At 43.9% G+C, this 26,994-nt stretch overlaps 1 protein-coding gene across 2 annotated transcripts in view; it reads left to right on the top strand.

Moving 5' to 3' along the window:
• The first annotated feature begins 217 nt into the window (after positions 1-217).
• The window catches only part of FBXL20 (F-box and leucine rich repeat protein 20), a 68,588-nt gene continuing 41,811 nt past the window's right edge, over positions 218-26,994 (top strand). For both annotated transcript variants that reach the window (XM_056548141.1, XM_056548140.1), the window contains exons 1-5: positions 218-419; positions 24,282-24,343; positions 24,457-24,511; positions 24,659-24,733; positions 24,853-24,947. In XM_056548141.1, coding sequence (XP_056404116.1) covers positions 378-419; positions 24,282-24,343; positions 24,457-24,511; positions 24,659-24,733; positions 24,853-24,947 — 329 coding nt within the window. In that variant the 5' untranslated portion in view covers positions 218-377. The remainder of the gene's footprint in view (positions 420-24,281; positions 24,344-24,456; positions 24,512-24,658; positions 24,734-24,852; positions 24,948-26,994) is intronic.

The raw sequence follows: 26,994 nt of genomic DNA, 5'->3' as shown, positions 1-26,994 counted from the left end.
CCGGTGCAGTTTCTTTCTTTTTTTTTTTTCTCTTTTCCCACCAGTCCCTGGGGCTACGATCAGCTGTCAGCTCCTGACTCCGCCCCTTCGCTACCTCAGTCAGCCAATCACAGGCGCCGATGCTGGCAGGTGCGGGTGTTATTGTTTTGGGCTAAAGTTAAAGGCCTCGGAGACGGGAGAGGATCCCGGGCCCCCTCCCGGTAACAACACACGACACGCCCCGGGGAGAGGAAAACGCAGCCGTAGCTGGACCGCTCCGTGTGTCCGAGCTCCTGGGTCATCCGTCACTGTTGCTGGGACAGGCGACACTCCTTGTCAGCACTTGTATTCGGGACACAAAGGGGCTCAGCACCCCGAGAGCGCCGGCAGCTGCCTCCATGAAGAGAGAGATGAACGGGGTGACCAAGAGCCGGTTTGAGGTGCGTTACCTGAGGGGGTCATCCGGGTATTATATTGGGGTGGGGGTTTGGGGGGGTTTATGGGTGATGACAGCGACATAGGATTGTTCTGTATAGTGACCGCCTGTGCATGATAAAATTCTGTCACAATTTTACATAATGGCGCCAAATATATGGCGATTAGATGAGTCGTGGATAATCCGTGTCCCCAAATGTTTGTGGTACTGTCACCTTAAACCGCGTTTCCCAACCGTTGAGCCTCCAGCTGTTGCATAACTACAATTCCCAGTATGGCCGGACAGCCTGTCACAATTTTATGTAATGGCGCCAAATATATGGCGATTAGACGAGTCGTGGACAATCTGTTTCCCCAAAAATTACATAAACCGCGTTTCCCAACTGTTGAGCCTCCAGCTGTTGCATAACTACAATTCCCAGTATGGCCGGACAGCCTGTCACAATTTTACGCAATGGCGCCAAATATATGGCGATTAGACGAGTTGTGGACAATCCGTGTCCCCAAATGTTTGTGGCACTGTCGCCTTAAACTGCGTTTCCCAACCATTGAGCCTCCAGCTGTTGCAAAACTACAGTTCCCAGCATGCTTCGGCTGTCCGGGCATGTTTGGAGTTGTAGTTTTGCAACAGCTGGAGGTATGTTGGTTGGGAAACACATGGAACCTGTCACGCCTGATCCGTCAGCACCTTGTTATAGAACAGGAAGAGACAAGCGATTTTACTATATATATATATATATATATATATATATATATATATATATATATATATATATATAGTTTGTGGGGAGAAAAGATCCAGAAGGATCTTTTGCTCCTTCTTGAGCTTAAAGGGTTACTCCCCTAGAAAACATTTATTTATTATTATTATTAATTATTATTATTATTTTTTAATCAACTGGTGCCAGAAAGTTAAACAGATTTCTAAATTACTTCCATTTAAAAATCTCAATCCTTCCAGGACTTACCAGCTGCTGTATGCTCCAGGAAGTTCTTTTTGAATTCCCTTTCCAGTCTGACCACAGTGCTCTCTGCTGACACCTCTGTACATTTTAGAAACTGTCCAGAGTAGGAACAAATCCCCATAGCAAACATCTCCTGCTCCAGACAGTTCCTAAAATGGACAGAGGTGTCAGCAGAGAGCACTGTGCTCAGATAGAAAGGGAATTCAAAAAGAAAAGAACTTCCTGTGGAGCATACAGCAGTGTGCTGACAAACACCGGCCATGCATTGGCCAGTATTTGTCAGCGCAGAGCAGGGACTGGCCGCGACAGGGGCCATAGGGGGGGATTATGGCACGGGGGGGGGGGGGGGGGAGGGATTACCCTTGTGCCATTACTCCCCCCTTCATTTTAATCCCCTTGTGCCTATGATCCCCTTTTGCCATATTGGATAATAATGGCACAAGGGGATTAAGCATCACATTAGTATAAAGGTAAGTGCTCGCCATTATGAAAAGTAATTCTATGACTTATTTTGTCTGCGGGTACCCCTCACACATAAGTTCCGCTCGAGGGGTACCCGCGGACATACTGTCACCCTTTGGGGGTACAGACTCGAAAAAGGTTGAGAACCACTGCTTTTAAAGGGGTACTCCGCCCCTAGACATCTTATCCCCTATCCAAAGGGCACCCCGCTATCATTACTGCACAGACCAGACTTGTTCTGTGCGTAATGATGGGCAATACAGGGGCCGGAGCATCGTTACGTCAAGGCTCCGCCCCCTCATGACGTAACTGCCCGCCCCCTCAATACAAGTCTATGGGAGGGGGCGGTATGGCCATCCCGCCCCCTCCCATAGACTTGTATTGAGGGGGTGGGCCGTGATGTCACGGCTCCGGCCCCTGTATCGCTGGTCACTACGCATGTAGAGAGTCTGCTCTGTGCAGTAATGATAGCGGGGTGCCGCAGCAGAGATCCCGGGGGTCCCCAGCGGCGGGACCCCCGGCGATCTGACATCTTATCCCCCTTTCCTTTGGATAAGGGGATAAGATGTCTAGGGGCGGAGTACCCCTTTAAGGGTGAGTCCTTCGGGACTCCTGCTAATGGGATCGGTATTCCTGCTGTGGAAAAAGTGCAGGAACTCTGTTCCCATGCGTTCCTGCAGGACTTGAGCCCTGGTGCCCACCATATTGAACTTGTGTAAGATAGGGAGGGTCACTGTTTACACCGGTTACAGATGGACTTGTGTTCACGTCAGCGATGTTCTCCATGATGTCGCCCCCCCCCCCCTCACGGGTCGGACTGTTTTTTTAGGAAAGCTTGCCGTCTGGAGTTTGGGACAGGAGTCGGACATCAGGGTCGTCTGCCTCTTTTTCCATTGAATGCAGATAGAAAACAGAGGTCACCACTGGGTATTATGTGAGGATCAGAGGTGCCAGCCCTGGTGCCCTCATGTAGGAGGAGCCAGAATCCCCCCCCCACCACCCCCCCCCCCCTTCCCTGCTGATCTTGTTCTCAGTATTCAGCTTCGTCTTTCTTCCTAAAGGGGTCACTAATCCTAAAGTGAAGAATTATAAGACCTGATCTGCTGACATCAGTCCTCGAGGAATAGAGGGATGTATTCACACATTGCGATTTCTGCTCAAAAATGACACCTGAAGACACCTTAAATCTGTAGGCTCTGGACATGTTGGTTGTTGTTGTTATGGGGTACAGATATTTTTGGGTCTCCTGACAGTGGATGTCGGCCTGGCCTGTAGCAGAGAATAGAGATGAGCGAACTTACAGTAAATTCGATTCGTCACGAACTTCTCGGCTCGGCAGTTGATGACTTATCCTGCGTAAATTAGTTCAGCTTTCCGGTGCTCCGGTGGCCTGGAAAAGGTGGATACAGTCCTAGGAAAGAGTCCTAGGACTGTATCCACCTTTTCCAGCCCACCGGAAAGCTGAACTAATTTATGCAGGATAAGTCATCAACTGCCGAGCCGAGAAGTTCGTGACGAATCGAATTTACTGTAAGTTCGCTCATCTCTAGCAGAGAACAATGCGCTCTATTCAGCATGAGACAGACGTTGGGTCTTTGCATACTGACTTGTTGACACTGAGATAAAATATGGAGCCCTATGGTCTTACTTGGGACTGGTATTCAAATTCCCTGCACCTGTGAGGTATTTCCGTTGTAATATACCAGTGTTTCCCCAAGCAGGGTGCCTCCAGCTGTTGCAAAACTACAACTCCCAGCATGCCCGGACAGCCTTCGGCTGTCCGGGCATGCTGGGAGTTGTAGTTTTACAACAGCTGGAGGCACCCTGCTTGGGAAACACTGGTATATGCCGTCATGTACACTGTATAGGAAAATTGATTGGGCACATTGACTGTTTCATTCTGTCCTCTTGCCACAGGAGTATACTATGCACCCCCTATTAATACAGCCACCTTTACTAACGTGTATAAGGCTGCGTTCACACCACGTTTTTTTTAAATGCAGTTCCTGTATACATTTTCTATTTAAAAAACGTACAGAACCGTATTTAAAACCGTATGCACTGACTCTCCATTGAAAACCATATGCCAAAAGATGCATCAGGTTGTGTCCGTTTTACATCCTGTATGGTTTTGTCAGTGTTTTTTTAATATATATATATATATATATATATATATATATATATATATATATATATATATTTTGTTTTTTTCCCCGTACCCAAAACCATAGCCTACCACGGTTTTTGGTCCGTGTTAAAAACTGTATTGAAACGTGTGTGTGTGTGTATATATATATATATATATATATATATATATATATATATATATATATATATATATATATATATAGTAAAAAGATAAAGGCAGCACCTCAGTCGTCCAGAGTAGAAGAAGAAAATGAAAAAGAAGATGGGGTGCACGCATTCCTGGAACCTGGGTCCACTGGTTCCTCAATCCAGAAATGTAAAGATGATGCAGCACTCCACAATTATGCATAAGGTGGTATTTATTCCAGCATGTGCAAAGACAACGTTTCACCAGTCTCTCACTGGCTTTCTCAAGTGGTCACACTTGAGAAAGCCAGTGAGAGACTGGTGAAACGTTGTCTTTGCACATGCTGGAATAAATACCACCTTATGCATAATTGTGGAGTGCTGCATCATCTTTACTTTTTTTAAATATATATATTTTATTTATTAGGGATCGACCAATATCGTTTTTTAGGGCCGATACCGATAATCGGTGGAGGTTAGGGCCGATAGCTGATAACTTATACAGATATTCCGGTATAAGTTATCGGCTATTTATCCCCCCGCGACACCGCTGCAGATCATTGATTTAAAGCGGGCGCTTTAAATCAATGCACTGCAGTGGCTTTTGCGGTGCCTTAGACCGCCGCCGCCACCCGCTTCTCTCCCCCTGCCTGTCCGGGGGTCCTGAGACCTACCACCGCCCCCCGACCCGCCGCACCGCGACCACCGCCCCGGCCCCATTGCCTCCCCCATCCCCGGTTTTATAATTACCTGTTCCCGGGGTCCACTCTACATCTGGCTCCGGTGGCGTCCTCCTGAACTGTCACTGTGCGCACTGACGGTGACGTCACATCGCGCACGTCACTGCACACAGCGTAACGCAGGACGCAGCAGGAGCAAGAAGCGTGGGCCCCGGGAACAGGTAATTATAAAACCGGGGATGGGGGAGGCAATGGGGCCGGGGCGGTGCGGTGGGGGGTACGACGCGGGGCTGTCGCGGTGGGGGCGGGGCATTATCTGCTTATCGGCAAGGTAATTGCCGATACCGATAATGCCCAAAATCGTGATTATCGGCCATACCGATAATTGGTTGATCCCTAATATATAGACATGAGTCAATGGGAACTGTACAGAACCATATGGTTTTTGACTTTGCACAGTTTTTCTTTTCTTCTTGGAATTTGAATCAAACAAGTGAAACTTTATTCAAAATGGAGCTAAAAGTTTAAAAACGTATACATATAACGGATGCAACCGGATATCATTTTTAATCCGTATACGGATTAAAATTTGTACACACGTTTTGATACAGTTCAGTCAGGTTTTGAGGATTCAGTTTTTTTATTTTATTTATTTTTTTAAAAATCAAAAACCTGATACAGGAACAGTATTGCAAAAAACGTGGTGTGAACCCAGCCTTATAAGGGGTTGATCTATAGAGTTACGTGATACCAGCGTGGTGCTGGAATAGAAGTGACCGCTGCAACAAGTCAGTTCTTTCACCATCAGGTTAGGTTGGTATTATTGGCAAGTAGCGTGGCCACCTGGCCAGTATTTTACCGGCACAGATGGTGTTTTGGACACCCGGACAGTATTTTTATATAAAAAAAACGGGCCAGTATTTATCCAACCAATCCCCCAACTCCCGGAATGTTGCACCATATACTATACCAGGGTTTCACAACCAGAGCGCCTCAAGATGCTGCAAAACTACAACTCCCAGCATGCCCGGACAGCCAATGGCTGTCCGGGCATGCTGGAAGTTGTAGTTTTGTAACAGCTGGAGGCACCCCTGGTTGGGAAACACTGACCTATACTATATTCAGTACTACTATATAGTAATGCTGGGTGATATACCGGTTCATACCGAATACCAGTGTTTTTTTTTCTTTACCATATGAATTTTTCACATACCGCAATACCATTTCCATAGCAACCAACTCCAATGCGTGATGGCGTAGAGAAATGTCCGGCCGCACAGTGTTTCTGGGAAGTGTAGTCCAGGCAGCACTGAACTGACTGTGAGGAGCTGGGAGGGGACTACAACTCCCGGCGGGCACGTGACTTCCGGGCGGGCATGGGAAACTCGAGCAAAACTGCTGAGACATGGAGGAGAGTTACCGGGTGGCCTGACCAAGTACATGGTGAGGACCCCCGACCACCTGACACTATACTGAGGACCCCCCCTCCGAAATATCGTTAAATACCGTGAAACCGCCATATTTTAGAAAACTACTGTGATATACATTTTTGGTCATACTGCCCAGCACTACTATATAGTCCAACATGCTGGGACTTGTAGTTTAGCAACACCTGGAGGCACCCCTGGTTTGGAAACACTGACCTATACTATATAATCCAACATGCTGGGAGTTGTAGTTTTTGTTTGGGCAGCTGCTGAGCCACAGGCTGTATCAGTAACTAACTGCAACTCCTAAATTTGCTTTAAAAAAAAAAAAAAAAAAAAACGAAAAAAAGCGATCAAAAAGTCCCATCAAAACAAAAATGGTCCTGTTAAAAACTACAGATCGGGGCGCGAAAAATGATCTCTCATACAGTCCCGTATAAGGAGAAATAAAAGTTATAGGAGTCAGAATAGGACAAAATTTCCCCCGCACACGTGTATCCTGTGATGTCACGCATACTTAATTAATTATGCAAATTAGCATGGTCGGTATATTTTTTGCAAGAAAGGTGGCAAATTGGCAAGTGTAAGCATTTGGGAACCAAACCACGACCACAAAGAGGAGACCACGTAAAGTTACAGAGCAGAGTCGCCTAGTGCGGAAACAAAGGTTGACCAGTTGCCCATAGCACCCAAAAAGGCCTCTGAAAAATGAAAGAAGCGATCTGATTGGTTGCTTAGGGCGACTCGTCAAAATTTCTTCTGCACAGGTTTTGGGAAATCTCACCTATAGTTCATCAGTCGCCAATCCTGATCTGCCATTAACATCGGCACAAAAAAAACTGTTCCCACCAGGAGCTTCATGACATGGGTTATCATGGTTGAGCAGCTGCAAGTAAGCTTTACATCATTAAAGAAAAATCTGTCACCAGTGTCACCTGATCTAACCTGTTGGTACTGATAGGTAGTGCAGGTGACACTGATGACAACGGTACTTACCTTATCCCGTTCCGTGCAGGCAATCTCTGTAATCTTGTCCATTAACCTCAGCTCCAGGCCCAGCTTGGGGCACAGGCGGAGCTTAGTGACGTCACCGCTGCTATTTTCTAGCATTGGGACCCAGCAGAGTGCAGCAGCGGTGACTTCACTAAGCTCCGCCCAGGCCTCAAGCCGGGCCTGGAGCTGAAGTTAAAGGGTACCTCTCATCAAAAAAACTTTTGATATATTATAGATTAATGTATGCAGAATAACTTCACAATTGCATGTTATTAAAAAATATGCTTCTTTCTATTTAAATTTTCCACTTTGAAGAAATGACCACTAGGGGTCTCCCTACCAGTCCTGGCAGCAAGCATTTCAGACTCATGCTGGAGTCCTAAACACTACGAGCTGCCAGTCTGCTTTGTTCACAAAGGAGAACACTCAGAGCTGCCAGCCTGCTTTGTTCACAGCCTGTTTGGCTGTGAACAAAGCAGGCTGGCAGCTCTGAGTGTTTAGGACTCCAGCATGAGTCAGAAATGCTTGCTGACGGGACTGATCGGGAAAAATACAATAGAAAGAAGCATATTTTTCATTAACATGCTATCGGAAAGTTATTCAACATTCATTAATCTAAAACATATCAACAGTTTATTTGATGAGAGGTACACTTTAATGGACAAGATTACCAGGACAAGGAACACGGAACAGGACAAGGTAAGTACCGTTGTCATGAGTGTCACCTGCACTACCTATCGGTACCGACAGGTTAGAGCAGGTGGCACTGGGGTACTTTAAAGGGGTACTCTGGCCCCAAGACATCTTATCCCTATCCATAGGATAGGGGATAAGATGTCTGATTGCGGGTGTCCCGCCGCCCGGGACCCCCCGCAATCTAGCATGCAGCACCCACCTGTAAGCACTGCAGGAAGCGCTGGAGGCTCTTTGTTATGCCTCCCGACCACGGGGACGGGGTATCATGACGTCATCACTCCACCCCCATGTGATGTCACGCCCCACCCCCTCAATGCAAGTCTATATGGGAGGGGGTGTGACAGCCGTATATATCTCTGCATAGACTTCTTAATAACCGCAACAATTGAAAGTTTTTTATTTTTCAGTTTTTTAAGCAACAATAAACACAACAGTCTGACAACTCTGTCCAAGAGTCGTAATATGAACAACATAATCCTCAAATCCACAAAGGTAGACATATCAGGGCGGCAATCAGCATCGCCAATAAGGTGATATAGTGGTATCTTTGCAGGTAGAGCTATCCAAAACAGTATGACCTAGAGGTCTGAACAAGTGTACAAACGTGTACAACCACAGACATCCACGTGCCGCTCCCTTTTTCTTTCAAACATAAAACGTGAGATCCTACACAGTGGTGGCAGATGTATAGGTCTCACTCACAATAACCTCTAGCAGAAGCCAAGACATTCACATTTCATCAAACTTTTTACGACATTTTCCACCCCGTCACAACAGCACCACCAGAGAGAGATGGACTCCACCCCCTAGGGACAGGAAACCTAAAGCACGACCCTCCATAGTCTCAGTGGTTTCCTGTCCCCATGGGAAGCCTGGACAAGTCCATGTCCCTGATGGGGATGTGAGGAGGCCAGGAAGTTGCGTCCCTGTGAAGTTAGGGATTGAAGAGCCTCCGATAGCTCCTGGTTGGGAGCTCTCCAGCATGCCCCCATATGAGATTTTTTAAGTCACGTGCCGCCCCCAGCCCCCTCTGTGCTTGCTCCGGCACTGCCACGGCCGCTTGTAGTTCGTGGGGCCGCAACGGTTGTTTTACCCACCTGGACCTCTCCGTAGGTGGCTGCTGGAGCGGGGATTGCGGACTCCGGTCCTCTGGCCGGAGTTCCGATTCTGGTTTGCTGCTGGGGCGGCTCTGGCTGGTCAGTGCTACACGCTGGGAGGAGGAAGTCCGGGCCGGAGGTGACGTCAGACGCCGGGTCACATGACTGCAGAGCGCGAAGCTTCACTCTGCCTCCTGTGTCAATGCTGGATAGCCGTGTAAGCTGAGACTGCAGACTTCATGGAGGGGGTACATTACTAAAGATGAGTGCTTCTGGTGAACATTCCAAGCGCGATTGTATGGATTCTCCCAGACCTCCATCCAAAGTAGTCACCTGGCTGAGGGGATGAGTGTTGCATGGTTTCTTCCTACAAGCTTTTTTCCTAATGTTAGTTTGGTTTTAATTTAGGGTGATGTCCCCAAAAAGGCCTCTAAATAATCAAAGAACAGGGAATGCGCTATGTGCAGGTACCTTATGTTCGGGTTAATACCTTTTTTATTTTAAGAGTATTTCTTTTTGTTTATTGTTATTCTCATAGTTTTTTTTTAGTTTGTTTGGCCGCGGATTATGAAAAACCAAATTGTGCAGCCTGTACTAACAAAGTTATAGCAGCTGAAACCCCGTCCCTACTTCTGCAGATGCAGGAATTATTAAAAGTCAGATTGCAGCTTCTCTAAGGGGGTTATTGCCTTGTCCCACCTCAACTCCTCAGCCGGTGGTTCATCCTTTTGTTCCGTCTGTTGTGGAGGAGGAAAAGGTCAGATTTTGGTAAACTCCGATTCGGGTATAGGTCTTATTCTGTAGCCTGAATTATTATTTTTTTCCCTTTGTCTCCCCTTTACTAATGGTTTTTTTTTACTCTGTACATCCCTACAGCTCTGAATCATCAGATGATGATTCTACAGGAAAACCCTTATTTTTGGTGGAGGACACTGATCAGTTAGTTAAGGAGCTCAGATCGTCCATGGGGATGGAAGATACAAAGGAACAAAAATTTGTCCAGGACATTATGTTCGAGGGACTGGAGATTAATAAGAGGAGAGTCTTTCCGGTTCTCAAGACTACGGTATCTCTCAGTTAATTTCTAGAGAATGGGAATGTCCAGATAAGAAATCATTTATTCCCAGGGATCAAAAGAAAATATCCCTTTTGATTCTGCAGACTCCAAATACTTGGATAAAGCGCCTAAAATGTATTTAGCTATTGATGAGGGGACCAAAAAAGGGTCACTGACTTAGGTACCTTTTAAGGACCCGATAGACAGAAAAGCAGAGAGAGAGCTTGGGAATCAGCTGGCGCTTCTTTAAAACCTAATGTGGCTGGTACCTCTGTAGCTCGTTCCCTTATTTTATGGATAGACCAGTTATCCACAAATATCCAGAATGATACTCCCAGGGAGGAATTGTTAGCCTCTATTCCTGCTATTAGGATGGCGGCTGCCTTTTTAGCTGATTCCTCCTCAGACGCTCTGAGGCTGACCGCCAGGTCGGGGGCCCTAGTTTAATTCCGGCTGTGACGAGTCTACCAAGTGGAAATTCTACAGGAAGAGCAGTGGACTTCTGTTTAATCAAAGATAGCTGGAAGTTCTTGAGTTCTAGACACCATAAAAATGGTCTTCGTTTTGAATTTTCCAGTCTGCCACCCACTTGCTTCATTATTACCAGTGTCAGTCGGGGCTTGCAGGGCAGTCTTCCCCAGAAAAAGAGGCAATGTCTTTGGTTCAAAAAGGGGTGCCAGTACCTACATGATAATTGGGTCAGGGAATTTGTTTCTCCATTCTGATATAGGACTGTTTTATGGCATCTCTAGATCTATGTCCTAATTCATCAGAACTACCAAAAAATATGAGTCTGACGGTTTACATAGACTCTCATCTGATGAATTTCCCATTCTGAGCCCTCCTATTTGGAATCTCAGTGGCCCCAAGATTCTTCACCAAGATTATTTCATAGATGGCGGCCCATATCAGAGAGGGAGAGGGGGTCCTTGTTCCATACCTAGACGATTTCTTTGTTGTTGCTGAGAAGAAAAAAAAGGTACAGTGTTTTCTAGACCATACTTTAAAAATTCTAAGAAAACTTGTCTGGTTAGTAAACTGGGAGAAATCTTCTCCCTATCTTCTGCAACAGAAAATTCTTTTGGGGATCCTTTTGTATTCCACACTATAAAAGTCTTTTTTACCTGCTCAGAAAATTAACAAGCTTCAGTCTCTAGTAAGAGAGGTGTCTGAGTCCCCTAGAATCTCTATTAGGAAAGGTATGTCCTTGTTAGATCTCTTCACTTCGGCCATTCCTGCAGTACTGTGGGCCCAATTTCATTCTAGGTACCTTCATTTGGCTTATGCTTTTCCTCCATTTGTGTTCATCCCAAGGGTCATCAGGAAGGACAGGGCAATAGTAATTCTGATTGCCCCTTCTGGCCCCAGAGGACCTGGTACTCTACCATGTCAGTATCTGACCCTTGGGTCCTTCGGGGGTCCCAGACCTCCTAATTTGGGGTCCGCTGGTCTATCCGGAGGTGCGCAGTCTTCATCTGATGGCCTGGCTCTTGAGAGGCTAATCCTAAAAGCTAAAGTCCTTTCAGGGGCAGTAGTTGACACCCTACAAGCTAGCAGAAAGACTATAACCTCTAAAATTTACTTAAGATTCTGGAGAATTTTTTTTGAGGTGGTAGGCTTTTCTAATGTTAACTTTGACAAGCCTAACACTGCTGCTATTTTGGACTTCCTTCAGAGGGGTCTTGAGAAGGGATTGAGAGCGGCTACTCTTAAGGTACAGGTTTCTGCCTTGGGAGCTCTTTTCAGCCAGAAAATTGCTGACCACTTGTGGATCATATTTTTTTTTTTTTTTAGATCTCTTAACAGAATGTAATTATCAAACGTCAATACTTCAGCCTGGGATCTCACTGTGAGGGACCGACTGGGGGACAGGGAGAGTGAGCCCTAAACTGACTCTAAAACCGCTCTCACTGCCTACTTGCGCATCCACCCTAAACGGTGGATCAACAGCTGGGTGCTGGTCCCTCCCTGAACTAAAGTGCAGGGGCCTAATAAAAACACATAGTCGGTCACAAACCAGAAACATAACAGGAACATGGAACTCTACAGTATTAAGTTCAAAGGACACAGATCAGTGAGCAGCACAGGGGACACTATATCAGCGGACATGAACAGAGGACTCAGTGGTCGTGAACAGAGGACACTATAGATAAGCGGTCATGAACAGAACTCCAAAGATCTGAATAAAGAACTAATAAACATATAGGGGGACATTTACTAATCTAGTCTATTCTTGGTATGTTTATAGACCAGCGTATGTGGTAGTCTCCTGTCTATTGTGCTCCTAATTTATCAAAGGTCTCACAGCCCTTGATAAATTCTGTGCTCTGACTTCAGGATCTACAGCTTAAACTGCATTTAGACCTGCTCCAACATGGTCTGACATTTCAGAGTATTTTGGGCAGATGCGACTTGTCGCACAAAAGTCGCACTTGATAAATTCAGCACCAATGCATTTCCGTCTAAAATAGACTTGCATGCATCATGTTCTAAAAATCCTCTACAGCAAAAGTCACAGAAAAGTCGCACATATTTAGACTGTGACTTTCTGTGCGACAAATTTAGATAGGAAAAACCAGTCTAAATCCTTTGATAAATCTCCCCCATAGAGTTCAAAACACCAGACAGACAAAACGGATGCCTCTAAAAAGACTCCAGGAACAGACAGAAATATAGCATAGTCCCCCAGAACCTCCAGTAGACACAAAGTCCCCATGGACCAGTAACAGGGATCTATCGCTATTCAGGAATAATCGCAATCCCTCCGTAGACCTCCAGTAGACATGGAGTCCCCATGGACAGGTAACAGGGATGCCAAGTTACACAGGATATAATTATAGAACACAGTACAAACTGAACACAAGACAGGAATAATTGCAATCCTTTCATAACACCCCCAGTAGACGCAGGAATAACAAGACCCTCTGAGTCCCCATGGACAGGTAACAGGGATGCCTAAATACACAGGATATAATATAGAACACTGTTCACACTGAACACAAAACAGGAATAGCAATCCCTCCGAACACCTCCAGTAGACACAGTCCCCATGGAGTGGTAACAGGGATGCAACATAGGACACTGGACACGCCACTCCACTAACGAAGTAGCCATTAATAATAAATCCAAATAGACTACTGGCCAGCGGCACATTCACCAGTGTGGTCAGAAGCTGACCCAGTAGGAAAACAGAAATATAAAACACAGAACTTCATATAAACTGATACAAGAGAAAACACAGTGTGAACAGACACATAGCAAAAAGAACATACAAATCCTAAAACTGACTAAACAAACACATGCCACATAACATTGGCTAAAACCAGAAAATACAAAGTGCATGCTAAAACAGAGATAGTAGATTAAAAGCTCAAACAAAGAGTGTTTCACCAAGAGCTCCATGCAGCATATCCAGCATCTTAGCAAGTCAGGATATAATGAAGTCACAATCACCAGCCCAGAGGCTAGACTGGGCTGACTTTAAATAGACACACCCAAGGAGCTATTGGCTAGCAAGCAAAAGGCTATTAACTATTCCCTGACCAGGGAACATAAAACTGTTCACACACAACCAAACCAATAGCTGTGTGTGAACACAGGCCAATACAGACTTGACACTCACTGTGGTACTTAATGCTCAGCCATTTGAACCCTTGTCTGATATACCGTTAGTGTTTTTGACTGTCTTCCTAGTGGCCATCACATCAGCCAGATGAGTAGGAGAACTAGCTGCCTTATCAATCAAAGAACCATATACAAGAATCCTGGATGACAGAATTGTAATCGGGCCTGATCCTGCCTTCTTATCAAAAGTGGGGTCTGCCTTCCATCTTTACAAGAGATTGTTCTCCCTTCCTTTTCTGCCAACTCATCTAATGATATGCAAAAATCCTTTCATAATTAAGATGTTGTAAAATAATACAAAAAACTTGGAATCGGCTGCCAGTTCACTTTCAAAGTATGATTGATTTTTCACAGATAATAAAAATCAAGCACTTACACTTTGTGAGTGGCCCGATCCTGACCACTCACATATATTCCAACACCTTGAAATTATCAAATCTTTTCGGTTACCGCTACACTTCCCTCTGGTGGAGAGTTTCCCTCTCCGATTTTACTCAGGACTGAAAAAAGAAGAAAAGGCAAGGAGCGGACACACCTATTCACACAGCAACTTCTCAGATAGAACAGCTAATATGTGCCTTTGTGGACTTACTTCACCGAGGGGAGCCGAAGTCAGTCCTGCTCCCCTTGCATGCGGCAAGCTTTACTTTATCGTAATTCCTCCGATGTTTGTCAATCTTGCTTGTGTGTCCCAGGTATCGTTTTTCCCTTTTTATATATTTTTATCGAATCCGCACGACCCCAGGACTTGAAATGGTAGATACATTTATTGGATAAAACACATCTTATGTGTTCTATCCAATAAATGTATCTACCATTGTAAGTCCTGGGGTCGTGCTCATTCAATAAAAATATATAAAAAGGGAAACGCGATACCTGGGACACACAAGCAAGATTGACAAACATCGGAGGAATTACGATAAAGTAAAGCTTGCCGGCACTAGGCAAGCAGGACTGACTTTGGCTCCCCTCGGTGAAGGAAGTTCATTAGCTGTTCTATCTGAGAAGTTGCTGTGTGAATAGGTGTGTCCGCTCCTTGCTTTTTCTTCTTTTTTCAGTCATAATTAAGATGTTAGGAGGTGTGTACTAGAGTACATTAATAGAACCAAATAATTTAGGAAGTCCTATAGGCTCTTTGTCCATAATTCAGGTCCTAACAAAGGGAATAAGGCTGCTAGAAATTTCCTATCTAGGTGGATACGTCAGGCTATCTCTTCTGCCTATCTCTTAGCCGCAATAGACAGACAAGGAGAGCGCTCCTAGTGTGATAGCGTAATGTCAAAGAAAAGATAATAGACAAGAAAACTTGCTCACCAAGTATAGTTGTACTGCGACCAAGTACAACTATGGTGAAGGCGTGAAGTGACCCTGCAACGGGCGAAGAGCGGCAGCTGCTCCTGGACACACAGGCGAAGAAATTAAGCGGATCCCTACAGGGAACAAACCAGGATAGAGGCAGCGCACAGGACTTCAAAGGTAAAATGGTTTATTTACCCGGCATGCAACGCGTTTCGCTGGATAACCAGCTTCATCAGGCATGTTGAGGGTGGAGACACATAGGGTATTTATACACAACAGTTAACCCGCACATTGCTGGAATAAAAGCAATAGGCAGGAGCCCATAAAACACACATATAAAAAATAGTAAAATACAAAAATATATGAAAATAAATAGATAAGAAAATTATATATATCTCACATACCCAACTAGAAAAATTGGATATGTATATACATAAAATATAAAATATGTCGATAAATTTGTAATATATTTATAATATGATATGGTAATAGAAGGCAAGTCAAGTCACACAGCGTTCTCAATCATCTCATTTAAACCACCAGGGAAAAGGGAACCAAGTGAAAAAATCCAACATGATTCTCTATTAATTAGCCTTTGAAAACGATTTTTTATAATAGATGGTATGACTTCAATGATTTTTAATTTAAGACAGTCGTGAGACACTGTGTAGCATGAATTGTCTTCCCACATTAGAACGATGTTTATTCATGCGGGACCGCACTGTCTGAACGGTGCGGCCCACATACTGCAAACCGCAAATACAAGATAAAAGGTAAACAGCATAGCTGCTTTCGCAATCATGCGTTCCCTTAATCCGAAATACATTTTTCGAAATATTACAAACAAAATTGTCACCTTTTTCTATCATGATGCAGCATTTACATCTCATTTTTCCACAGGGGATGGTGCCATTATCCTGTCCTACACGATTAGATGTAACAAAACGATTATTCTTAAGACCGTCACTAGGGGCCACCAAATTACGCAGATTTTGTGATCTGCGGAATGTGACACCTGGGTGGTCAGGTAATATATCTTTAAGTATCGGATCACCTTTTAATATGTACCAATATTTATTAAATATTGTTTTTATCTTGGGTGCTGCGCAATTAAAATTGGTAACGAAATTGTGACTATAATTCTTCTTGGATTTTTTACTATTTTTACAATCAATTTTGACATTTATCGATTGTGAGATTTATAATTTCTTTCTTAATATCATTCGCATTAATTTTATCAATTATCAAATCCTCTTGTCGTTGTCCCTTAGCCTGATTGAAAGCTTTATTTAGAATCGATTTTGGATAGTTTTTCTCTCTAAAACGGTTCTGTAAAATACGTGATTGTTCCAAAAAGTCAGAATTAGATGTACAATTTTTTCTGATACGCAAATATTGCCCATAGGGCACATTACGGATCCACTGGGGATAATGGGAACTATTGAAATCCAATAGGCTATTTATGTCCACTGGTTTAAAAAATGTTTTTGTTTTTATACGGCCATCTAAAATTTACCATTCACTGCTCTTCTTCCTCTATTGACTTTCTTGATCTTCAACTCAGAAAGGATTCGGATGGCCGTATAAAAACAAAAACATTTTTTAAATCAGTGGACATAAATAGCCTATTGGATTTCAATAGTTCCCATTATCCCCAGTGGATCCGTAATGTGCCCTATGGGCAATATTTGCGTATCAGAAAAAATTGTACATCTAATTCTGACTTTTTGGAACAATCACGTATTTTACAGAACCGTTTTAGAGAGAAAAACTATCCAAAATCGATTCTAAATAAAGCTTTCAATCAGGCTAAGGGACAACGACAAGAGGATTTGATAATTGATAAAATTAATGCGAATGATATTAAGAAAGAAATTATAAATCTCACAATCGATAAATGTCAAATTGATTGTAAAAATAGTAAAAAATCCAAGAAGAATTATAGTCACAATTTCGTTACCAATTTTAATTGCGCAGCACCCAAGATAAAAACAATATTTAATAAATATTGGTACATAATTAAAAGGTGATCCGATACTTAAAGATATATTACCTGACCACCCAGGTGTCACATTCCGCAGATCACAAAATCTGCGTAATTTGGTGGCCCCTAGTGACGGTCTTAAGAATAATCGTTTTGTTACATCTAATCGTGTAGGACAGGATAATGGCACCATCCCCTGTGGAAAAATGAGATGTAAATGCTGCATCATGATAGAAAAAGGTGACAATTTTGTTTGTAATATTTCGAAAAATGTATTTCGGATTAAGGGAACGCATGATTGCGAAAGCAGCTATGCTGTTTACCTTTTATCTTGTATTTGCGGTTTGCAGTATGTGGGCCGCACTGTTCAGACAGTGCGGTCCCGCATGAATAAACATCGTTCTAATGTGGGAAGACAATTCATGCTACACAGTGTCTCACGACACATATGTCAAATACACTCCGGGAATTTTGACTGTCTTAAATTAAAAATCATTGAAGTCATACCATCTATTATAAAAAATCGTTTTCAAAGGCTAATTAATAGAGAATCATATTGGATTTTTTCACTTGGTTCCCTTTTCCCTGGTGGTTTAAATGAGATGATTGAGAACGCTGTGTGACTTGACTTGCCTTCTATTACCATATCATATTATAAATATATTACAAATTTATCGACATATTTTATATTTTATGTATATACATATCCAATTTTTCTAGTTGGGTATGTGAGATATATATAATTTTCTTATCTATTTATTTTCATATATTTTTGTATTTTACTATTTTTTATATGTGTGTTTTATGGGCTCCTGCCTATTGCTTTTATTCCAGCAATGTGCGGGTTAACTGTTGTGTATAAATACCCTATGTGTCTCCACCCTCAACATGCCTGATGAAGCTGGTTATCCAGCGAAACGCGTTGCATGCCGGGTAAATAAACCATTTTACCTTTGAAGTCCTGTGCGCTGCCTCTATCCTGGTTTGTTCCCTGGAGGGATCCGCTTAATATCTCTTAGCCGGGCTTTCTCCTCCAGGTAATCTGAAAGCCCATTCTACTAGGGCTATAGCCTCCTCTTGGGCTTAAAGGAGGGGGGCCTCTATTGAGCAAATTTGTAAGGCGGCCACCTGGTCATCTCCGCACACTTTTTTTCGGCTTAACTTTGCTGACTTTTTTGCTCTTTCCTTTGGACGTAAGGTCCTTCAGGTGGTGGTCCCACCCTAATCCTGGTACTCTGGTATTCTCTCTGGTGGTGCTGTCGTGACTGGGTGAAAATCCATTAACTACTTACTGATAATTCTGTTTTCTCACAGTCACGACAGCACCACGGCATTCCCACCCCTTTTTATTTCTGTGTATATATATATATATATATATATATCACTTATTGGAGCCACCTGAAAACTGGGTGTCAATTTTAGGGGCACAAAAACGGCAGAACCTCATGAGCAATTTGCCATGGGAACTAGAAATCACAATGTTTATTAAGCCCTATAGACAGACCTGGGCAGAGGCATAAAGGAAAACTCTAGATGGACATTGACAAATTGTGTAATGGCACGGCAGAAAGGTCCAACCCAGGGACGCTTCCACACGGCATACAGGATGGTTCCAGCAACCGAAGAGCAGTGAAAACACATATATTTGAATCAGTAGCTCCTATACGTCACCAGGGTATAGTACAACTTCAGGAGAAATGTAGAATAGATTAGAAGGTCCTGTGCACATACCACTGTGGCATAAAAAGAACATTTTAGCTCTCCATACATCAGTAGGTGAGAGTCTGATTGCCTGCCAGTAAGCCCGGGCAAAAGGAGTAAGTATGGGTATGCGGTTTGGGGTGGTCAGTGATGCCCAGTAGCCACTCCACCTTGGAAAATTCAACAGCTACAACAGCTGAAGACCAACAACCTGCACCCTAACAGAATGTCGCAGCTGAAGATAGAAAAAGAAAACAAGTGCCAGGGAGTTCAAATCTAGTTTGCCTATCTGCAAACACTAAGAACAGATGGTCTTCAGTAAAACAGGTGAATCTGGAATTTTGACCGAAATTCTGCAGTAGGCGTAGAGAGCAGATGGGAGAGATTGACATTAGCCCATAGGGGGGTGGAACATAGACAACACTGTTGCCACAGTCAGGAGAGGAGTAGTGAGGGAGGGACATAGAAGCATGATAGCGATACAACAAATTGGGGAGACTTTTATTAGAGCCAAGAAAGGCACTGGCTAAAGCCATAACTACATTGGTTAAATTAAAGTCAATCCACCAGGGAGTATGTACCAGTCGGGATGCCAGGAAGTAATAATACATGTTGGCAGCGGTCAAACCCTCTTGGCGATTTGGTGCATGGAGAAAAGCCAAACCAAGCCGAGGAGGGTTATCCTGCCTTAGACAATCCAGCTTCCTAATGAACATTTTAGGGGGTAGTAATAAAGGTATGAAAAAGGTATAAACATTTTGGTGAATAGCACATTTAATAGATATTCATCCTGCCCACCAAGGATAAGAGGCGAGAAGACAAGAAATGGATCCAACACCTCGAGGATAAACTAGAATTGTGAGCCGAGCTCTCTGCTCCACCACCAGTGTCTGACTTCACAAGCGTTCTTCTTGGCAAAAAATCTTTAAAAAAAGCAAAACAATAAAAAAAACTCCAAAATCTTGTAGAAAATGTTCCCAGAAGAATGGAAGCTTCCACATGTAGTCAAAACCATGCATACCTGAATAAGACTTCAAAGAAGGGATCCTTCTTTATGAGTGGTTACCATCTTTTTAAGTCAGTGTTTCTCAAGCCTGGTCCTCAAGTCCCCCCAACAGGTCAGGTTTTTAGGATTTCCTTATTGTCACAGGTGATATGACTGTGGTGATGCCTGATGCGCTGACCATAATTATATCACTTGTGAAAGACTAAGGAAATCCAGAAAACATGACCTGTTGGGGGGGACTTGAGGACCTGGCTTGAGAAACACTACTTTAAAGGGGTACCCCGGCCCCAAGACATCTTATCCATATCCAAAGGAGAGGGGATAAGATGTCTGAACGCAATCTAGCATGCAGCACCCACCCCCAGCATAAGCACTGCAGGAAGCAGAAGTATCAAATCCCCTTAGCAAACCTCTCCTGCTCTTGACTGTTCCTGAGACGGACAAACAGGTGTCAGCAGAGAGCACTGTGGTCAGAAAGAAAAGAAATTAAAAAAGAGAAGAACTTCATGTGGAGCATACAGCAGCTGATAAGTACTGGAAGGATTAAGATTTTTAAATAAAAGTAAATTACCAATCTGTTTAACTTTCTGGCACCAGTTAATTTAAAAATAAAAAGAATAAATTGTTTTTCACCGGAGTACCCCTTTAAAGCACTGGAGCGAAGCGCAGGGGCCATTGTTTTTCTGACATTTCAGGGTGTCTTTTTTTTAGTCCCTGGATGAGAACACAATGGACTATTCACCATCACCAAGAAAATCAAAAAGAGTTTTTAATTCTAATAAAAACCTGAAATTGAAGCAACTGGGTTAATCTCTTTTCTAAAACAACCTTGTTGCAGCATTATCTTGGTGGATTATGTGACACTGACATCATGCGTGTATAATGGCATACATCTACACGTGTCACAGATGCACTGTAATGCATGCCTCATTGGAATGAAGACCTGTGTCACAATAACTACCATTAGGAAATCGCAATGAGAGTGTTTCAGAAAGGAATTACTAAGTTGCTGCATTTCAGGTATTCAATAGAATTTAAAACTCTTAAAAATTTGGAAAAACCCCTTTTAAACTGGTCCCTGTTATTTTAAACAACTTCCCTGCTAGCCAATGGGATTTCTAGCATGTTTATAAATCAATTAATTTACCAAGAATGACTCCCTACCCCAAAAAACGGCTCATGGCCACTAGGTGTCTCACTTCATTGCAGTCAGCTGTTTGCTGCCTGTTGTTAGGCTTAGTTTGTCTTTATATGAATTGGGGTTGGATAAGTGCAGGAAAGAGCCTGGACTGTGTAAATGCAAACTGTGCCTGTCTTCCTCCTCCAGAGGATCCACAATGTACCTGAAAGGTGTATCAATGTTTCCCTTTCAAGTTTAACCTTCCATAAAGTTCTAGGCATCTGTCTCCTGTGTAAATAATTGTGTCCAGACTTCTGTGTCCATACTGCTGACTCCTAAATGTAATCTACCTCTCCCACCTCTCCTTTTAGTCTGCAGTCTTGTCTTCATTATCAGCAGAGGTTGAGTGCTTGGTGTAACCTCTTTTTTTTCCCTCTGATTCTTCTGTTTCTTTTCTTCTCTACTCACACAGAACCTTGCAAACCTATTGCATCAATAGCCCCCTTTTTCCTTCCCCATTATGGTTCCAATGATTGGCTAGAGAAGTAAGGGAAAGGAAGTCCTGTGTGAGTACTGCTGACAAACAGCTCAGACTTGGTCCTGCTGTCTGAAATGGAGAGAATTAGAAATACCTGTGCACCAACGAAGGGGGCTCTATGGGGGCTCTTAAAGGGGTACTCCGCTGCTCAGCGTTTGGAACAAATTGTTCCGAACGCTGGAGCCGGCGCCAGGAGCTTGTGACATCACACCCCGCCCCCTCATTACATCACGCCCTGCCCCCTCAATGCAAATCTATGGGAGGGGGCGTGACACCTGTCATGCCCCCTCCCATAGACTTGCATTGAGGGGGCAGGACATGACATCATGAGATCCCGGCGCCGGCTCCAGCGTTCAGAGCAGTTTGTTCCAAATGTTGAGCAGCGGTGTACCCCTTTTAATAGCAGCAGTGAGAGCTTTAAAATCACCTTACCATTCTGAAGGGTTAAACTAACCCAGTCATTATGCCAAGCACTAATGCCACCCATCCTAACCAGCTATGCGGCACTCCTGACAAATCTCAGGAATATTCCATTACTTATCACTTATAATTATAGGACATGGCCATAATCGACTAAAAGCCACTATTGGACCTTAGTACTTCTGTAATGATCTATAAGAAATAATTTCTGAACCTGTAATTTCCCGTCTATATGCGCCAGGTAAGCAAGGAGGCTCTTCAGTTGTGCCTATGTTATAGCCCTATCTGGTGCCCTTTAACCAGGAAGCTGATGGATGCAGACACCATCATTGGGCGGGTACTTGTATCTCTGCCCGTCAGAGTGAGGTGGTGATCAGATGAGACTAGACACAGTCTGTGACAGCCCAGCTCCATGCACTGGGTAGCAGGTGTGAGGACATTTGTGTCTGTCACCAGGGATAATTTTGTAGTCACCATGGTGAATGGCATTTATCCAACCCTGGATTTTTATGCTACGTAGGAACCATGAATGCGTTTTTACTGCATGCAGTAATTTTTCCGCCACAATGTCCCATCACTGTATAACGTCCGTAATGAATTACGGGCATATACGGGTGCAAACGGGCAGTTACAAAATCCCATAGGCTGCAATGCGATTTAGTCTCAGCCGTCAGGGGTTTTGTAACGGCCGGTTTTCGCCGAAAATCGTGACGGCACATGCGACGGAACCTCAATAACGTAGAAATCACTAGTGTGAAAGGAGCCTTATTTTGCAACATCTTGAGGTCCACAGTTTGGAGACCACCAGTATGGGATAATGTGTCTTCAAGTGGGCACAGCAGCCCCTTGGGACGTAATAGGTCGGCAGTACCTTTTAATGGCTTATTAAGCATATATGTTGTGTCCATGACCCTACTCTTCCCATAGCTCTCCTCCTGATAGAGCTAGTCATGCTCTACCCTAAGCACGGCACATGACATTACCCTGTTACTCGTCTAGTATTGGGCACTTGTATCCTGCTGACCCTGGGCAGAGAGAGATAATAATAAATGCTTCTCAATCTCTGAGTCGTTTAAATTGCATGGTGACCATAGCTGTTGGCCAAAAGGCATTCCCCCCCCCCCCCCCCTTATATATGGGCATACTTGGCCAAGTATGCCTTTGTTCCCAGTTGGGATTGGGAGCTAAGTCAGTGCTAAACCCTTCTCAAATTTAAAGTTCTTTGATATATGTTGTCCCTAGTTGAGACAATGCAATGCATATTAGATGATTATTGGCCACTAGGTGTCCCACTTCCTTGCAGTCAGCTGTTTGCTGTTAGGCTTAGTCTGTCTCTATATGAATTTGAGCGGGACTTAGCTAATGCTATGTGCAGAAAAGAGCCTGAACTGTGTAAATGCAAACAGCCTGTCCTCCTCCTCCAGAGGATCCACAATGTGCCTTAAATGTAAATCAATGTTTCCCTTTGGTCTTTGACCTTCCATAAAGTTCTAGGCAGCGGTCCCTTATGTAAATAATTAAGTGTGTTCCGACTACTGTGCCCATAGCGCTGACTCCTTACTGTAATCTCCCACCTCTCTTTTTAGTCTGCAGGCTTGTCATCATTATCAGCAGAAGTTCAGTGCTTGGTGTAACCTGTTCCTTGCTGTGATTCTGCAGTTTTTTTCCTACTCTCCTCACACAGAACCTTGCAAACATATTGCATCAGTAACCCCCTTCTCCACAAGACCTCTGTAGTACTGTGTAAATCCTTTCCTATTATAGTTCAGTGATTGGCTAGAGAAGTAAGGAAAAGGAAGTCAAGTGTGAGTACTGCTGAACAAACAGCTCAGCCCTGGTCCCACTGCCTGAAAGGGAGAGAATGAGAAATACCTGTACACCATGGAAGGGGGGCTCTATCTGGCTCAGTAACAGCAGTGAAAGCCCAAAAATCACCTTGTCACCTCTCTGAGGGAGTTAACAACATGTTGGTAGTTTTTATAAATTTTTTTTTTTAGTTAAGAGAAAGTATGTGTACACTTAAAGTACATTATAATTCATCAGTAAGTGACGTGTGTGTATAACAGGGTCCTGACATGTCTCTGGTGTGTGTGTGTGTTCTTATTCCATACATTAAAGGTGTACTCCGCTGCTCTTCGTTTGGAACAAACTGTTCCGTACACTGGAGCCGGGAGCTCGTGACGTCATAGTCCTGCCCCCTCATGATGTCAAGCCCTGCCCCCTCAATGCAAGTCTATGGGAGGGGGCGTGACGGCTGTCACGCCCCTCCCATAGACTTGCATTGAGGGGGTGGGGCGTGACGTCATGAGGGGGCAGGGCTTATGACATCACAAGCTCCCTGCTCCAGCGATTTGGAACAGTTTTGTTCCAAACGCTGAGCAGCGCAGTACCCCTTTTAAGGTGCTTACTCTAACTCTAGACGTGTCAGGTTTTCCTGCAGTATCTTGTCCTCTCTTATTCTTGTAATTCCGTTTGGTTTTTTTTCTACCTTTTTTGTTGAATATTATGTTTTTCTCTTTTTTAGATGTTCTCAAACAACGATGAGGCTCTAATCAACAAGAAGCTTCCTAAGGAGCTTCTGCTCAGGTGAGACGTTTTCTTTCCCTATGGAAATGCCAAGTCCTTCTCATATAGGTACAACAACCATTGCTGGGGTCATTCTTGGTGCGACCCTTCATAACTTGCTTTTCTATCCTTAGGATCTTCTCCTTCTTAGACGTTGTAACCTTATGTCGATGTGCTCAAGTCTCCAGGGTAAGTGAAGACTATGACATCTCTGCATCTGACCATTGACCATGGCGGCCTCCTGTCGTCATGTTTCTCCAGGTGTAGTTGGATCCTAGTGAACAGAGATATTAGTGAATACAGATCTCATTGATGTCTTGTTGATTCCTCTTTCAGGCTTGGAATGTCCTTGCACTTGACGGAAGCAACTGGCAGCGTATTGACTTGTTTGACTTCCAAAGGGACATTGAGGTAATGACGGAGTAGCCTTCTAGGTTCCTTTCCGTTTTCATTGTCCCTACTTCCATCCCTTTTTTTCTTTCCATTTAGCACAATTATCCTCAGTCCTCTCTTTCTCTGATACGTTTTAGGGTCGCGTGGTAGAGAATATATCAAAGAGATGTGGGGGCTTCCTCCGCAAGCTCAGTTTACGTGGATGCCTTGGTGTAGGGGATAATGCTCTAAGGTATGTGTGAACCTACTTTATAGCATATATTGTTAGGACGTTCATTCATAATGCTGTTTGACCCATTTGCTATATGGCTGCAGTAGGAATTCATAATAGTAGAATCTATACTGACAGGTACTGGGAAATTGATTTTTTTTTTCCCCCTGCAACCTTAGGATATAAAGGGTAACTCTCATTAAAAAAATTTTTGCTATTGCACTCCTTATTGTAAATAAAAAATATTTCTAATGTACTGTTTAAAAAATGTTTTCTGTGTTTTATTTGTGCTTAACCCCTTAAAGGGGTACTCTGCCCCTGGCATCTTATCCCCTATCCAAAGGATAGGGGATAAGATATTAGATCGCCGCGGTCCCGCTGCTGGGGACCCCGGGGATTGCCGCTGCAGCACCCCGCTATCATTACTGCACAGAGCGAGTTCGCTCTGTGCGTAATGACGGGCGATAGAGGGGCCGGAGCAGCGTAACGTCATGGATCCGCCCCTCATGACATCACGGCCCGTCCCCTTAATGCAAGTCTATGGCAGGGGGCGTGACGACCGCCAAGCCCCCTCCCATAGACTTGTATTGACGGGGGCGGGCCGTGACGTCACGAGGGGCGGAGCCGTGACGTAACGATGCTCCGGCCCCTGTATTGCCCGTCATTACGTGCAGAGCGATCTCGCTCTGCGCAGTAATGATAGCGGGGTGCTGCAGCAGCGATCCCCGGGGTCCCCAGCAGCGGGACCCAGGCGATCTGACATCTTATCCCCTATCCTTACGATAGGGGATGTCTAGGGGTGGAGTACCCCTTTAACGACGACAGGCGTAAATGTACGTCCTGGTGAGGTGGTACTTAATGCACCAGGACGTACATTTACTTCCTAAGCATAACCGCGGGCATCGGAGCGATGCTAGGATCATGCGCAGCAGGTCACAGCTATTGATCGCAGCCAGGGACCCGCCGGTAATGGCGGACATCCGCGATCCCGCGGATGTCCGCCATTAACCACTCAGATGCTGTGATCAATACAGATCTGCAGCATCTGCAGCATCGCGGTCACTTAAATGGATGATCGGATGTCCTGCAGCGCTGCCGCGGCAATCCGTTCGTCCAGCACGGCAGCCGGAGGTCCCCTCACCTGGCTCCGCTGTCTTCCGGGAGTCTTCTGATCTGCCTTCCCGCAGACCAGAGCAGAAGATCACCGATAACCCTGATCAGTGCTATGTCCTATACATAGCACTGAACAGTATTAGCAATAGAATGATTGCTATAAATAGTCCCCTATAGGGACCATTAAAGTGTAAAAATAAAGTTTTAAAAAATTTGAAAAACCCCTCCCCCAATAAAAACGTAAATTGTCCCATTTTCCCTATTTCACCCCCAAAAAAGTGTTAAAAAATATATTTTATATACATATTTGGTATCGCCACGTGCGTAAATATCTGAACTATTAAAATAAAATGTTAATGATACCGTACGGTGAACAGCGTGAACGTAAAAAAAAAAAAGTCCAAAATAGCTGCTTTTTTTTTTTTTTTATAACATTTTATTCCCCCAAAAAATAAATAAAAATGTGTTAAAAGTTTTTATATAAGACTATGGAATATAAAAATATGGAATCAATAAAAAGTTCAGGTCACGGCGCAAAAAAATGAGCCCCCATACCGCCTCTTATACGCAAAAATGAAAAAGTTATAGGTCTTCAAAATAGGGGGATCTTAAACGTGTGTCCAGCCTCATCCAATCATAGCTCCTCTCACACTTAACTGCCATATGCTGTTGGTTGGACACCCCTCTCAGCACTCCAGGCTTCACTTCCTGTGTTTGGGCTTCGGTCCTAAGTCTGTGTATAAGATGGGGGAAAATGTGCTCTTAAGCTTTTTTAAGCACAAATAAAACATAGAAAACATAGATATTAGAAATCTTTTTTTATTTACCATAAGGAGTGCAATCTCAAAAAAAATTATTTTAAGGAGTGTTTTTTTTTCATATCATCTGGCTCCAGAGAGTTAAACAGATTTGTAAATAACTTCTATTAAAAAAATCTTAATCCTACCAGTACTTA

This window comes from Hyla sarda, chromosome 12 (genome assembly GCF_029499605.1).
Source record: "Hyla sarda isolate aHylSar1 chromosome 12, aHylSar1.hap1, whole genome shotgun sequence".
Lineage (NCBI taxonomy): Eukaryota > Metazoa > Chordata > Amphibia > Anura > Hylidae > Hyla > Hyla sarda.
The sequence above is the reverse complement of the archived record's forward strand: the minus strand, read 5'-3'. Positions and strand labels throughout refer to the sequence as shown.